We start from the raw sequence: 15868 nt of genomic DNA on the forward strand, positions 1-15868 counted from the left end.
TGAGTAAGGAGTTACAAGCTCAGTCCCAAAGTGCTTGAAATGGCCACTTTTTGCCTTGAAACCGCAACGATAACAGCTTAAACTTAAACAGCACTTACGATGCTCCAGGCACTGCACTAGTTTTATGTGTATGGGCTGAGTACCGCTATGTGAAATGCTTAGGACTACAAGTGTTTCAGATGTTAGAGTTCCCTATTTGCATATATATGAGGTATCTTAGCGATAGGACCCATGTCTAAACATGAAATCCATTTATGTTTCATACGCACCTTATATAGCCGAAGGTAATTTTATACAATTTTGTGCATGAAACAACATTTGTGTACATGAAACCATCAGAAAGCAAAGGTATCAAGTGTGGAATTTTCCACTTGTGGTGTCATGTTGGTGCTCAAAAAGTTACCGATCTTGGGGCATTTCAGATTTTGGATTTTCAGATTAAGGATGCTCAACCTGTATTAACTGATGTATCATCATAACTACCCTAAGAGATAGTTACCAGGAATTGGGGGGAAGGGAGAGATGTAAGTCAAAGGATACAAAGTTGTAGGTATGTAGGATGAATAAGGCTGGAACTCTAATGTACGACATGAGGATTTTAGTTAACAATATCGTATTCACAATCTTTGCTAAGAGAGTAGATTTTAGGTGCTTTTCTCACATTAAAAAAAAAAAAGTTTTATTTTCAAAAAGGTCTATTCTACCAAAAGGCTCTAGGTCCTTTCCCATGTTGGACTGTCTGCAGTTGGGGAAGGAGGGTCACCTCCAAGGGAACAGGATCTCTCCCAGGAAACCCTCTCCAGGAGGAGTGAGAGAAGCAGTATAGGTCACAACAGGGCAAGTGCCACAGGGCCAGTGGCCCCACCTGGCTCAGAGTCCCAGGGATGGCCAAGGGCAGCTGCTGCCAAATGATACAAAAGATAAAACTCCCCCAGGGAGGGAAGAGTAGTAAGAACAGGGAGGAATGAAAGACAGGCACAAAGAGGCAGAGAGGGATGAGGCACACAATGAAAGTGAGCAACATCATTGAAAGCAAAACAAGGAAAAGACGTGACAATACAGCGCTTTCCAGCTCCTCGGAGTAAACATGTTTCCTCTGCACAATGGAGGGTCTGCTGACATGTCAGGTGGACATGTCACTGGACATATCTCCACTGGAAAGATAAACATTGCACTAAATGAAAAGCTCCCAAACATGGAAAGTGAGATTCTCATAAAAAAACATCAGCCAACAGTTCCACTCTAGGCGCTCAAGGTGCCCCATTAGACAACAATCTTAGTAGAGCCAAAAATGCTCTGGGAGAAGCATTTACAGTAAGAAGAAACACATTCCTAGCAGTTTATAGACAGTGAAAACGCATATGGGGCTGTAAAAAGGAAGTGACTAATGGGCTAGGCAGTAAACAGCCTTCCTTGATAAGAAAACATTTCCAATCCCAGAACCAAATGCTAATTCCAAATGTTCAGACTCAAAGTATGTTTAGCCTCATGGCCTTGGCACTACACAATAACCAGAGGGCGTCCAGTTAATCATTTCACTTGGACCCATTATAAAATCAGTACTGGAGAGGCCTTGTCTAGCTCTCTCAGTGTACAGATGAGGTCATGTATTCTGGAGTCCGCATTGGAAAACTTAATAAACGGTAGGTACTTATAACATTAGAAAACTCGATAAACAGTGGGTACTTATGGAGAGCATATTATATGCTAGGCACTATGCTGCTTTACATACATTCTCTCACAATACCAGACAGATGAGAAAACGAAGCTCCAGAGACAGCATGAAATTTGCTGAGGATTAGCCAGCTGAAAGGTGGAAGAGTCAGGATTCAAGTCCCAGTGGTTCCAGTGCTGGAACCCAAGCCCTCAGCGGCTTCTCTAACCCACAGCTCCAACTCTCTCTCCATCGTGCCATTCTGTCTCTTCATTTCTGTGGCTGTTAATTTTATGTGTCAACTGGGCTAGGCCACTACTGTACCAAGGTATTTGGTCAAACATTATTCTAGATGTTGCTGTGAAGGTATTTTTTTAAGTGAGATTAACATTTAAATCAGTAGAGTCTGAGCCAAGCTGATTACTCCCCCATAACGTGGGAAGACCTCATCCAATCAGTTGAAGGTCTTTTTTCTTTTTTCTTTTTTTTGAGATGGAGTTTCTTTCTTGTTGCCCCAATTGGAATGCAATGGTGTGATCCCGGCTCACTGCAACCTCCACCTCCTGGATTCAAGCAATTCTCCTGCCTCAGCCTCCTGAGTAGCTGGGATTACAGGCATGCACCACCACGCCCAGCTAATTTTTTGTAATTTTAGTAGAGGCGGGGTTTCTTCATGTTGGTCAGGCTGGTCTTGAACTCCTGACCTCAGGTGATCCGCCCGCCTCAGCCTTCCAAAGTGCTGGGATTACAGGCGTGAGCCACCGCGCCCAGCCAAGTTGAAGGTCTTAACAGAGTAAATGCCGACCTACCTGGAGGCAGAGGGAATTCTGCCAGCAGCTGGCCTTCAGACTCAAACTGCAACTCTTCTTTGGATCTCCAGCCTGCCTGCCTTGCCTCTCCTACAAATTTTGGATTTACCAAGCCTCTATAGGCCCATGAGCCAATTCTTTAAAATTGGCCTCTCTCTCTGTCTCTCTCTTGCTCTATATGTCCCTAAACAATTTCCATCACCCCACAGGCCCTCTCCTCACCTACACGAGCAGGGCAGAGCCCTTGCTGTCTCCCTTTCTCTGCAGGGAGGCCCATATTATTTAACACATCCAGCCCATGCTTGATCTCCTTGCAGAGAGGAGCGCTCTGTTGGACATCTTAAACCTTGAAGAAGCTATACTGGGCCTGATGGGCTTTCCTAGAATGGACCCAGATGTTTCCTCATGTAGAATATCAATTCCATTTTTCTTAGGAAGAGTAGTATACGGAAGATGCCAAGCAGCTGAGGTCTCACGTTTAGTAATGTGATTTTGGAAAACTATCTCCAAAAAGGTAATATAAAAGAGAGAGAAGCATAGCTGGTATGCCTGTTATTTCCAAGCTGACCATCTGTTACAATCAAGGAGTGGGACCACGCTGGCCTCTATTTGTAGCCATGGTCACTGTCACCACCTTCTCATCAATACTCTGCTCAGCCTCCCAGTCTCACCTCAATTCTACCTGCTCCCCTGACACCAAGTGTCATCATTCCTCGTCAAAAGGGGTCGCTTAAAAGTTGAAATCTCTACTTAATCTCTGTTCATTTTGGCATACAGTAAGCATTTAACAAACACTTGCTGACAATGACTAAAACATATGTACCCCTTGCCACACTCACTGACTGTGTTTGTCAGTTTATTCAACAAGTCTTTACTGTGCTAGGAAGTCCCAACCCTGCCAGAGCTCACACTCCACTAAAGACAGAGGACACTATGCTATATGTCTGGTACACAGTGGACTAAATGTTAATGTTAACGGCATCAGCCAGGAGTGAAGAAAACACAGGAACCCAGAAAAAAGGGTTTAAATTTTCTGAATGAGAGTGGGAGCTGAAAGTCAGGCTTCCCAGAAGACAGTGCTGGGCTTGAAGGATGAGTAAGATGTCTGCATGGAGGTGAAGGCAGGGACCCGTGGCAGAGGGAACAGTGTTGACTGTGGCTGAAAAGTCCATGCTACTTACTATATGTTCAGGGCAGGAAAGAGCTCAGGGAACAAGGGAGGAGTGAGGGAGGTAAGACAGAAAGAAAAGGATAGGAAGTGATCCTTATGGAATCCCCACTGAGTCCCCAGGGAATCGTGAATCACATCAAACCCACTCCACCCAGCAGACTACTGCAGGGGCCAGAAGTGGCAGGCGAGAGCAGCTATCGCTGCAAAAGGGAAATAAGATCTAGCCCTTGGTGTTGTTTACATAAAATGCTATCCAGGTGGTTCTCTCCACCTGGCCAGACCATATAACCCTGACCTCTGTGGCCAGCAGCTGAGTGACAGGTTCTGATTAAGTACTTGGAGATTAGATTAAATTCCTCTGACGGTTGTTCTGTGATAATAAGTGTTCAAACGCTCAACCTCTGAGCACCCTCTCTGTGTCCAACCCCTTTCACTCCAGGAATAGGTGTCTTCATTGGAGAAAATACCGTTTCCATTTTTGGTTAACCTTTCTTTGTACATGTGTATACTGGCTGCCAATGTGACTGTGGGTTTAAAAGCTTTTGAGAGTTAGGATGTGGCTCTCCGCCAACTAGGCCACCAACAGGGCATGGACATGACCAAAGAAGAGTTAACAATGTAAGACTTCAATCTTCTCCAGCTAGCAGTTCTTACGGCAAATCCTCCAATTCAGAAATGAGCAGATTGGCCTCGTTCTTTGAGCTAAGCAACCAGCTAGAGGTCTGATGTGTCCTCCATATTAGGTTTATAGGAAACTGTCACCATTACGCTCTAAAAATTGACCAGCGGAGATATATAAAATATTTGCCAAAGTCTACCTCTAGCTCTTTGTTTTATCTCTAAGCCCTAGATCACAGAGATGGAAAAATTTTAAGGTTTACGTCACATTAGTACTATGGCCTGCTATAAACTGAGACTGGCCAAGGGTACATGACAAAATGCAAGGCTCCATCTGTGTGATCATATTTTATGAGTCAAGATCACTGAGATGCTGTCATTAGTAATAGAATGTCATTACTTAACAGAAATGAGTAAGCCAAAAGAGAAGTAAAGTAATTCCCTGTAGTCACACAGAAACTGAGCACTAGGATGAAAATAATGTCAGGTTTTGAAGATTTATAACTAATATATATCCAAAGTATAAAGGCTGTAAAAGCACAGTGAAAAGTCAATCTTCCTACCACCTCAGCCACCCAGTTCCTTTTCCCAGGATGAACCACAGTTGCCAGTTTCTTGTGTACTATTCTGGAGATATTCCATGCATAAGACATGTGTGTGTGTCCTTGCATGTGTACACATATATACCTACATATACGCACACATTTAAACCTATGCATTTTTAATACAATTGGTAGCATGTCATACCCATAATTCTATTTTTTTTTCCTTTTTTCACAATTCCAAACTTTGACGTTTTTAAGTAAGCAACATATCTTGAAGACGGCTTTAAATCAGTTCATAGAGAACTAACTCATTCTTCTTAACGGTTGTGCAGTATTCCATTATTCATACCATATTGTAATTTATTTAAAAGTCTCCTCTTGCTGTTTCTGATCCTTTGGTTCTATAACAAATTCTTTGCTATGTAACCTTGTATCAAAATCATTTCATACCTGTATGGGTCTACCTTTAGGATTAATTCTTAGAAGCGAATTTGAAGGAAATTTGGGGGTCAAAAGGCATATGAATTTTCAAATTTAATAAGGATTTCCACATTTTTCTCCATAGGAATTCTCCCTCTATCATATGCTAAATTTGCAAACACATCTGGGTCTGTATATGAGTTTCTATTCTGATCCATTCGGGCACTTATTTGAACATGAGTTTTACCTATTATAAGCACAGTTTTACCTGTTATAGCTTTATCATGTCTTTTCATAAGTAGAAAGCCACTCCTCCTCTGCTATCATTCATCTTTTCCAGAATTTTTTTCTATTCTTGTTTTTTAAATTTTCACATATTTACTTAAAAATAATAATAGCATACATGTATGTGGTGCATACTCTGTGCCAAGCACCAGGCTCGGCATTTTAAAAGTATCAGTTTATCTAATTATGTCAATAATTCTGAAGTACACAGTACTGCTATTTCTGTTTTTCAGAAGAGTAAACAGTAAACTAATGCTCAGAGAGGTTATGGAACTTGCCCAAGATTGCACAGGCAGCGACTGGTGCAGCTACAATGCGTAGCAAGGGTCTTCTCTCTGAGCCACCTTGCAATGCTGCCATTTGCAGGCTAGGGTGTCTTTTGTTGTTTTTTAACTTTTTGAGTGGGATGCTTAATTCATTTGACTTTCATGATTTGTCATCTGTTAATGTAAATAACTAAACCTTTGAATTTTCCTCTGAGCACTGCTTTAGCTATATCCCATGGGTTTTGAATACTGTAGCTTATTGTGGTGCCTCTTCTGCTGTTAGAAATCTGTATTGTCATGTTAAATTTATAGATTAACAAAGGGAGAATTAACATTTTTATGACATTGAGCTTTCCCATCCAAGAATATGCCATGCCTTTCCATTTGTTTAAGATTTTTTTCAGAGGAAACATAAGTATCTTATTTTCTTAATTGTTATTTTAAAAGATTTTTTCCTCCACTATGACTTCTAACCAGCTGTTCTTGGAATATATGAAAATCACAGATATATCTGTATGTTTTATTTAACTTTGACTTTCTAGCTGAATTCTCTTATTATTTCTAATAGTTCTCAGTTTATTTTCTTGGGTTTCCCATGTTAAATATGAACACAAGCAATATATTTTTTTTACCTGCTCTTTTTCTTGCCCATACTTCATTTTTTCACATTTATTGTCTCCTTTTTTTTTTTTTTTTTTGAGGCAGTCTAGCTCTGTAGCCCAGGCTAGAGTACGGTGGCACAATCTTGGCTCACTGCAACTTCTGCCTCCTGGGTTCAAGCAATTCTCCTGCTTCAGCCTTCCAAGTAGCTGGGACTATAGGCATGTACCACCACACCTGGCTAATTTTTGTATTTTTAGTAGAGGTAGGGATTCGCCATGTTGGCCAGGCTGGTCTTGAACTCCTGGGCTCAAGTGATCTGCCCATCTCAGCCTCCCAAAGTGCTAGGATTAACAGATATGAGCCACCTCGCCCAGCTTCTTTCCTGACTTTTAATGAGGCTTGAAAGTTGGGGATATTAAAATACTATCCACATTGAGGGCTTATAGAACTACAGAAGTTAGAAATTTAATAAAACAAACTAGGTAATTATAAATTTATGTTCTTTGTAATTTGTTTTATGGGGGTGCTTTTTTACTGAAATTTTCTTTGAAGTCAGATTTGGGAGCATAGCAGCTCTACCTCTCCCTGATATCCAGTTTAAATACTTCCTTATTTAATAATTTAAACATCTTTAATTTCCGTTATAAAAGTAATACATGTTCCTTAAAGAGAATCTAGAATATAGAGAGAAACGGAAAAAATAAAATGTTTCTTAAAATGAGTTCACAGCCCGGGGCTCGGGGCAGCGATCCACCGGAGCCTACTGTGTGCACTGCCTCCCGACCCACATCCGCAGAAGCCGCGGTACCTACCTGGGTCCCCTGAGCTGTTGCTGTTCCTCTCACTCTCTCCATCTTCCTGACCATCTGCATTCTGCTGCGTGTGCTGCAGGCTCAGCTTGTGGCAGACCTCAAAGGCCTGCCCTACCGTCCGAACAATTCTCATAGCTTGGCTCTGGGAAGGAGAAAGGAGAAGAACAGGGTGGGTGAGGATGTGCAAGGGGCATGTGGACAGAAACTCATGCAGCAGCAAAGGAAAGAGACAGAAAAATCTAAAGTTGCTCAGATATGCACATACAAACGAGTGAAAAGACATTTTCCCTTCCTGAAATACTCCAGAAAACAGAAACTGTCACCACAGTTCTGAAATAATCAGTCAACTGAAAGGACAGATAGCAAATATGCCAATTATGGACTTAGCCCCAATTCTTCCCTCCCATGGGTAACACAAGTAGTCAATATGCTTCAGAATCTTTTGCCAACCATGATCAAATGTTCAATGGGTCCATCAAACTAAGAGGAACTCGGCTATCATTTTTTTCTTTTTTGAATGCTGCTGCAAATGTTGAGTTTTCCTGGACCTCCTACAGAGCAAGGGCAGTGGTAACATGAGGCTTGGAAGCCATGGCCTAAACAGCAGAAACCAATGAAAGCTCAGCACCCAGCTCCTCTGGAACACTACTAGTTGGCAGCCAACTAAATCTAAGGTGAGCCTTGCCCAGACTTACTCCAAAGACCTCATGTGCTTGTGTCTGTCCTGTGGCTCCTTCCTTTCTTTTCTTTTGGTATTTAATCTCTTGTTTTAAGAACCCAAGAAGGGAACTTGACCCTAGTTCCCAGTATTCCACCGTTTAACTAGGAGAGGAGAGACAGGAAGCCTTATGTAGAGTCTTAGGCCACCCATGCAGACTGTGAGGAAGAGCCACATGCAGGGGTTCCAGGGCATGGCCTCAAAGGTGGATAACTGATTATGGTTTGATGATGTCAGCTTTTTCTTTCTTTCAAGGACAGAAATGAGTGATGTGGTTTATTTAGAGTTTCAGAGCTCAGGCTGGGAAGGGCTCAGCACACTGCTTCTCTTACTTCAGTGGACCTCAAGCATCCCACCACCACGGGCTACAATTTAATCTAATTGTGATTGTCACCCTATACTCAAGTCTAGCATTAATCATGTTTTGGATGATCTCACTTCAGGTCAGCCATGGCCACCTGTTGACATCATATAGTCCATCAATCACATCCAACCCCCCCAGGTAATGGCAGCAATCAAGTAGGGCTTTTCATTAGCATGTGGTAGCTGGTATTACATTACCTAACTCATATCCAGTGTTTTGATAAGCCTAGAAGGCCTTGTTGAAGGTAGTAAAAAAAAAAAAAAAAAAAAAAAAAGATCAGCTAATTGTAATATGAAATGCATAAATGAAGCTCATATTACAATGAGTTCATCTTTCTCATTACTATCTTCATGAACTCCTAGGGACCTTGGAACCCTGTGTATGGAACAACTGCTGTAGTCCATTCTTTGCTGGGTATAACTTCTAAAATTGCTTTTCCTCAAGCCTGGAGTCATTTCTATGTTCCTTCTGTTTATTTCAGGCCAGAGCATCCATATAAATGTGAAAAGGCATCTTGACTGATTATCATCTACATGTCAATTTGAGATCTCAAGTCAACTCTACTGCTCCTTATATTCTTCAGTTCAAATCTCCTCCTAGAAGTAATTGTTTCACAGCTCTAACCTTTCTTAGCCATTATACTAACTCCAGGGATATTCTCCATTGGTCTCTCACCTGGAGCATCCTGACACTTCTGGGAGATAAGAACCTTAAGCGAAGCATGAGGAGATGGGTAACTTCTGTGGGGTCCACCATCACCCAGTGGTGAATCAGAACCTTTGTTTTCTATGTCTACCCTTAATTTCCTCCTGTGTCCACAAGACAGGCTTAGGCCCCTTCTCATACTGTAGGCCTACAGTGTGTAAGAGATGACTCTTCTATCTGCACAGGAAGTTGAGAAGCAGTAGGCATCAGTCCTAAGCAAGAAGCCCCTACACTTCCCACTCCCAAAGCACACAAAAAGGTGTGATTTAGAAGACACAGTCCCTAACAAATGTGGGCTAGGAAGCTAATAAATGTAGCATTCTACATGTCCGTTAGCCATCAAGCTGTGCTATGCTTAGGAGGCTGTGCCAGGAAGCTTAACTCTCAGGTGAAAAGGGAGAAGAAAAGGCTTCTACGTCCAAAAGTGTTATTCCCCTAGGCCTTGAGACCTTTTGGTTCCTATTCCTTTTATGAGAGTAAGAGCAGACTGCCTATGGTTAATAATCTCCAGCAAAGCTCATTACTAGTTTACTAAACCTTAGGTATGACTTTATTCTGCCTACCACGTATACCCAGGGTCCACTATACAGAAACTTTCCTCTACTTTCTTCTCTGACTTTTGGGAATTTTGCTCCCCCAGGTATCTTACAAGAGGTAAAAAAGGTAAATGTTTTAGGTTGTAACAATAAAATAATGTAAGTCCAAATGATGTGTAGAGATTAAGTGTTTAATTCCATACTTTCTTCTCTTACATGAATTAACCCAGATATCTCATACTGAATAAACATCTGTAAAGACTGAGTTAGTCTTTTCCCATCGGTATCATTTCTAGGGTACAGACCCAGCTTCCCCCTTTAAAATACAGTTATGTAGGAAATTCCAAATTCACTACTGAGTTTGTTCCTATAACATCTCAGGTTTTCCTAAGGAGGACGTGTTACAAATTCCATCATCTCTGTAAATCACAGATATTTCCTTTAACCAGCTTTTAAGATGATATTAAAAATTTAAAGATCCTCAAACAAATGTCCCTGATCTATGGGATTAGACAGGGGTAGGAATCCAATTTCTAAATTTATCTTTGGAAGGAATCCCTCAGATTTAAATAAGAGGATAAAGGTGGTGGGAGAATGACTTCACAGAGGACCTGTATTTCTCAGGCATCACAAGATGACAATGGATGATGGGATATGCTCAGAACTGAGCATCTTAAGGATGCAGACTCCAGCTCAAATCTTTATTTTGCCACCTTTATCAAGGACAAACATGTGGAACATACTTACATGTTCAACCATCTATAAGCCCAAAGTGGCTATAAGGAAGTGGGCTGGTTTTAATGCTTAATATTGATAACACTTCATTTTTACATTTCACTAGTATTTTTAACTAGCATTAGCAGCTGACCCTAATCTCTACCTGATTCCCCCGAAAAAGTAGAAAATGCAGACTTTAGGTTTACTGGTCCTGCCTTCCCCATTCTGGAAAGGGCATCCCATCCTTCAGCCTCCCATTTCCTTCCTATCCTCCCTCCATCAGTTGTTCTCTATAGTATTTCTGTAATTGCACTGAAAAACTGAATATATGATAGCACCTACCACAGTGCCTGGCATACAGTAAATGCTCAAGAAATGTTTTATCCTGACTATGGAATTCACTGCGCCAAGAGGCAATTAAGACAGAAAAGAAAAAGCAGTGCAGGAAAGGTGGAACTATTTTTATCATAATAGAAACATTAAGTGACTAAGGGAATCACCTTTTATGTATGCATGCTAACATCCAAAAGGCTGTGCAGCAGATAGCATAGCCTCCACCATAGCATCAGACGAAAATTCCTGAGCCAAATGGATCTTTGGTCTGAAGTAGTATGATAGTTTCTATATGTGAGGAAATTGTTGCATTAAGAGTTCTAGATCTGCACACTGAATGGTAAACAGTTTAATAATTAAATTAATAAATTAAATAAAATGGTTTAATTTATCCTTTATTTTACTCCTTTAATGTGAAAGTTACAATCCTATTCACAGTAAAAGGACACAGTAGCATGTTTTATAAAGAGTCCTCTGCACTGGAACACATAATCAAGCTACTTTTAACTGTTTTACAGAATGACTACATACATACACATAAAAGAATTGCCCTTCCTATCTACCACTCCAGGAGTCAGAAGGGGCTAAACAGCTCCTCACTGTACTCATAAACGGCTATGTGAGTTCTGATGTCCCTTGACCTTTTAGGCTCTCCTTGCTTCACCATTAAAAAGTCTACTTTTAGAGGATTCTATATGGAGACCTCATTAGGGAGGTGATTACTTAAAGGTGGTCAGTAGAGGCAGCCTGTGCCTGGCAGGGGCTGTGTCTTCACCATCTGCTCTCTGCACAACCATGCTGGCTCCTGCCTGCTAGGCCCACCCCACTTAGTTACCCCACTTTCTGGCCTGCTGGGCAAGAAAACTGGTTTTGCCTTCAACCCCGAAATGCAAGAATCATACACGCTGGGATTTTATTGTTAATTAGCCATGTCTTCACCCAAGAGGGAGAACTCTGGTAAACAGCAGCTTTAAAAAGAGTCCCTTCCAGAAGTTTTTATGAATGCTTGTCTGTGGGTCTTCTAGATCACAGTGAAGCAGTTGCTCCCACCTCATGACGACATACAGGCCTTTGGAGACTAAGGCGGAGGTTTAAAGATTGAAGGCAGTGAGGTACAAAGAGTAAACAAGTGGAACATTGAGAAGGCAGCCTTTTTGAATTCCAAAATCTGGCCATTCTCTGGAATTTACTAGATTTTTTTTTTAAAGCATCATTATACTGCATTATTTCTGTATAAATCCAGGTTAGTTTTACATAAGCCCCTAAAAGTGCTTTGCCACACGGATCAAATCTTCTCGTCCAAAAGCCATTTTCTATTAGTAGCCCCAGAGCATTTGTGGGCTCTTCATTGTCAAGATTAGGCTGTATATTGTTGCTTTGATGTTTTCAAAGCTGGAAAGGGATGTCTAACCTCAGAGTGGCTCTTAGCTCCAGATGGAGAGCACTGAAGCTCATGGGAGTGTCAATTACAGGCAATTTTGTTAAAATACAGGGGGAAAGGAAGCTTAGAACTGTATACACTTACCTTATACGCACAGCAATGTTTCTTCAAACCACCCATCTTTTCACGCTGACACAGCTCCTTCTCCCACAACCCTAGGACATCCCTCAAACCAGAACCAAAGTTAAGTCCAAATGCAATGAACAGCTGTTCTCCTCAGTACACCTAATGTGAGTATCAACTTCATACCTAGCAGGAGTCAACATTTGACGAACTGTAGCAATGGTCATGAAAGTAACACTATATTTGCAATCACTGTGGGTTGTACACCCAAAAGCAAACAAAAGCTGACAGTGGTAGCTTTAGGAAGGCATAAATCGAAAGGTTGATTCCTGTACCTCACTGGCCCATAGAAAAATTATAGTCAATCATGATTTTATTTTCTTCCATCAAAGTACACACCAGGCCCGACCCTGCCTAGCTAATGAGATCAGACACATTCAAGGTGGTATGGCCATAGACCATGATTTTATTTTCTATTTTCTTTCTTAGTGACTTTGTAGTTGGTTGGTCTTATAAAATTTGGGAATCTTTAAGTGCTATATACATGTAAAGATTGATTCTTATTAGTCATATTCTGTAGCTGATTTGATAAATAATCTTGGGCACTGTTCTGAATTTCACTGTCCTGGAAGAAGCTCTCTCTTTACAACTTACAAAGAGGATTAAGAGTCATCAGATAAGCAAGTGGAGAGTATAAGTACAAAATACCAGATGAAGATGATGATGACAATGACAATAATAAGAGGAGAAAAAAGAGAATAATGGGGGCACACATCTTGAAGGTAAGGTTTTTTAATGATCTACCAGCTCTCTAGTTTACTGTTCCCCTGTCCCCTCCTCCACTCCTCCTCTCCCCCATCTCTTTTGAGTACTCAAATTTGACTGACAAGTGGTTCTGAATTTTAGAGAACAGAAGTCCATGAGGTCAGCTCACAGATTTATAATTCTCATCTATCACAGCAATAAAAGATAATGTCCTTATCTTGACCTTAACAGCCATGGAATCTCAACAAAAATAGAACAGACTGTCATGTTTCTTTAATGTATTTTTTTGGGTGGGGGGGGGGAATCTTAGTAAAAGATTCAGCTTATATCTATCAAATGATCTTAATCTATGGAATTTACAATGCCAAAGCATGAACATACATTTATATTTGGACTTCTATACACAGTAGGATCTACAGTACTAAGGCTCTAAAATGGTAGATGGGTTAGGTTTTTGTCCAACACATTATTTAATGGATTCGGTTATATAATTTGGTTGAGGTGATGCCTTGGACATCAGAATATTGCTCGGTATAAGGAAAGTTTAGTTTCAAAGCAGGTGTGACTTTCTACATTGACAGGACATACTGCATCTTAAAGTTTCCAATAGATAGCTGTGTTTTTCCTTCTACTCTGCTAGTCCATGAAACATAGTACCCTAGAGAAAAGAAATCTGAGTTACAATCCCAGTGCTGTCAGAACCAACTGGGTGACTGTGGACAGTTAATTCACCTTTCTCAGTATTGATTTTCTCATCCATAAAGAGAGTGATTCAGACTAGATGAGTTCTGAGACCCATGATTCCTGCATTTTGACTTCCCAACGCAACCTAAAGTATAAAAAACAGACTCCTTCCCTAACTTTAGAACTTTCCTATCTTTCATCTCATAAGCTTGACCAGGCAAGTGACTTATTCTTTAGCACATGGCTGTCATCATCATTCAAAATCCATTGCAACCTCTAAAGGATAGTTCAACTTCACAGCTGTGGCCTCCAATTTGATAGTGACAGCATTATAGGAGGAAATTATTTCTCCTAACCCAAACCAATTGAGCTGTGATTGCAGGCAAAATTATTTCAAGGAGCTGCCCATGAAGATAATGGGGAGATGCCTGCAGCTCCTGTTAATCACCAGCACTTCACGCACTGAGGCATTAATAAGTGCAGTCACTGGTAATCAGGGCAGACAGCCATATACTCCTAGGGCTAGGAGAAAATGACAGGAGGATGACATCTACTCCACGGGAGAGGTCAAGAGACCATGCAAGAGGCTTCTCCAGAGGCAAAAGGCCCTGCAAATGAATACTATCATTATATCCCCCAAGGAGGGGAAACAAGCAATGCCCATGTTATTAGCAAGCATCTCCACTGGATGCTCACAGTGAGGAAAAGACCCACTCCCATCCCTCCTTTCTAGCACAGGTCTGAAGAGTGCTAGGGTCCCTCCGCCACAACCCTGACAATCCTCCCCAGTCATAGAGAATTTGTTCCTTAAAGATCACGTCACTTCACACACAACAATCAGCATTCCTGAGATGTCTTTCATCTTATTTGACAGATAGAGAAAACTGAAGTCCAGAAAGGCTCACGTATCTTTCATATCAGTTTTGTGTAACAGGGGTTAGCATTCAAAGTCCTGGCCTGGGAAGGAGGAAGCCTGTTTCTAATCTCAGTGGCATCACTGATTCGCTGTGTGACCAAGGGTGATTTACTTCCCTGGGCCTTTTCTTTCTTCAAGTACAAAATTGAGTCAATATTAACCATACAAGGATATTATGAGGAAAAAAGGAAAATCTATGTTAAAGTGATTTGGGCCATTCAGAGTTAAGAAGCTCTTCATACCCATGTAATAATTACAGCAGAACCCAGTTACAAATGGGTCTTGGAAAACAAAGGAACTTCTGAGTTACATAACTTCTTCATGAGCCAACAACAAAAGTATAATGGAGTGGGTAAGAGTGTGAGCTCCACGGTCAGACCCTCTGGGTTCAGTTCTGACTCCATTACTTACTGAGTCTTTACACACATTACGTGCCTTAAGGCACCATTTTACCTCACAGGGTTGCTGTGGGAATAAAATTAGATCATTCATATAGAGAGCTTCGAACAGTCTCAGGCATATAGCAACTAATCAAAACAGGTTAGATATTATTATTTGATGTAATATGAGGCTGGAACTTAGATAATCTGGAGTATAGAAGCATAGCAGGTATGTTATACTCCTTCAATATTTTGCTATCTAGCCTCTGGTGAAAGCCCAGTTGAAAAAAAAATTAGCTCAAGGATACAACTCCCAAGGTGGGAGCCACACTGGCTATCTGTGTGAGTGGCCCAAGGAATTCACAGGTACAGAGTAATAGCTGTGCAGGGAGCAAGGTCGAGGGAGGCCCTCAACCAGGAAAGCTGAGACACCTGACCCATATTCTCAACCAACAGAGGTGGTAACCCTTTCCCCATGTGAACTGTAGGGTGATGATGACATCTCATTAGAGGTCATGAGAAATGTGCCATGGGCATATACACAGGTGATATGATGTGATGTGAAACAGCAATAACCAAAGTCCCGACATAACAAGGATCTCAGACAAAGTTTTTCTACACACTATGACCAACAGGAGGGCTCTGGAGAACATCCACATCTGCGGGCTTCCGGTCAAGAGGCCTCCCTATTGACTTCCAATGACCCAGCAACATCTCCGCAACACACATGTCCTCTACAGTCCTTTCCCCATCGCCCGTCACTTCTGAAACATTCCTATGATTTGCCAGTTAAAACTCCTTCCCAAGTTAACCATTATCTCTTGACATTACAAGTGCTTTATAAAAAACGTAAATCACCATGTTTGGAGGCTAAGCAGGAGGGCAAGCAAAACCTGGCAGATGTGTTCCCCAGCCCTCCCCAATTCTGGCATCCTTCGCTGAACAATTCACTTCCCTTTCTTAGCTTGGAAACTGGCCTTCCCACCTACAGCTCAGCAGCAACGGGGTTCAACGTCCAGGCTGACTGGAAACAATCCCCTCAGCTGCATGGCTCCAGGCCAGG

General features: G+C 41.5%; 1 protein-coding gene across 7 annotated transcripts in view; it reads right to left on the minus strand.

Moving 5' to 3' along the window:
- The window catches only part of NOS1AP (carboxyl-terminal PDZ ligand of neuronal nitric oxide synthase protein), a 325570-nt gene that overhangs the window by 35855 nt on the left and 273847 nt on the right, over positions 1 to 15868 (minus strand). For all 7 annotated transcript variants that reach the window (XM_065543084.2, XM_065543083.2, XM_074038868.1 and 4 more), the window contains one exon: positions 7184 to 7325. In XM_065543084.2, coding sequence (XP_065399156.1) covers positions 7184 to 7325 — 142 coding nt within the window. The remainder of the gene's footprint in view (positions 1 to 7183; positions 7326 to 15868) is intronic.

The sequence above is a fragment of the Macaca fascicularis genome, chromosome 1 (assembly GCF_037993035.2).
Source record: "Macaca fascicularis isolate 582-1 chromosome 1, T2T-MFA8v1.1".
Classification (NCBI taxonomy): Eukaryota; Metazoa; Chordata; class Mammalia; order Primates; family Cercopithecidae; genus Macaca; species Macaca fascicularis.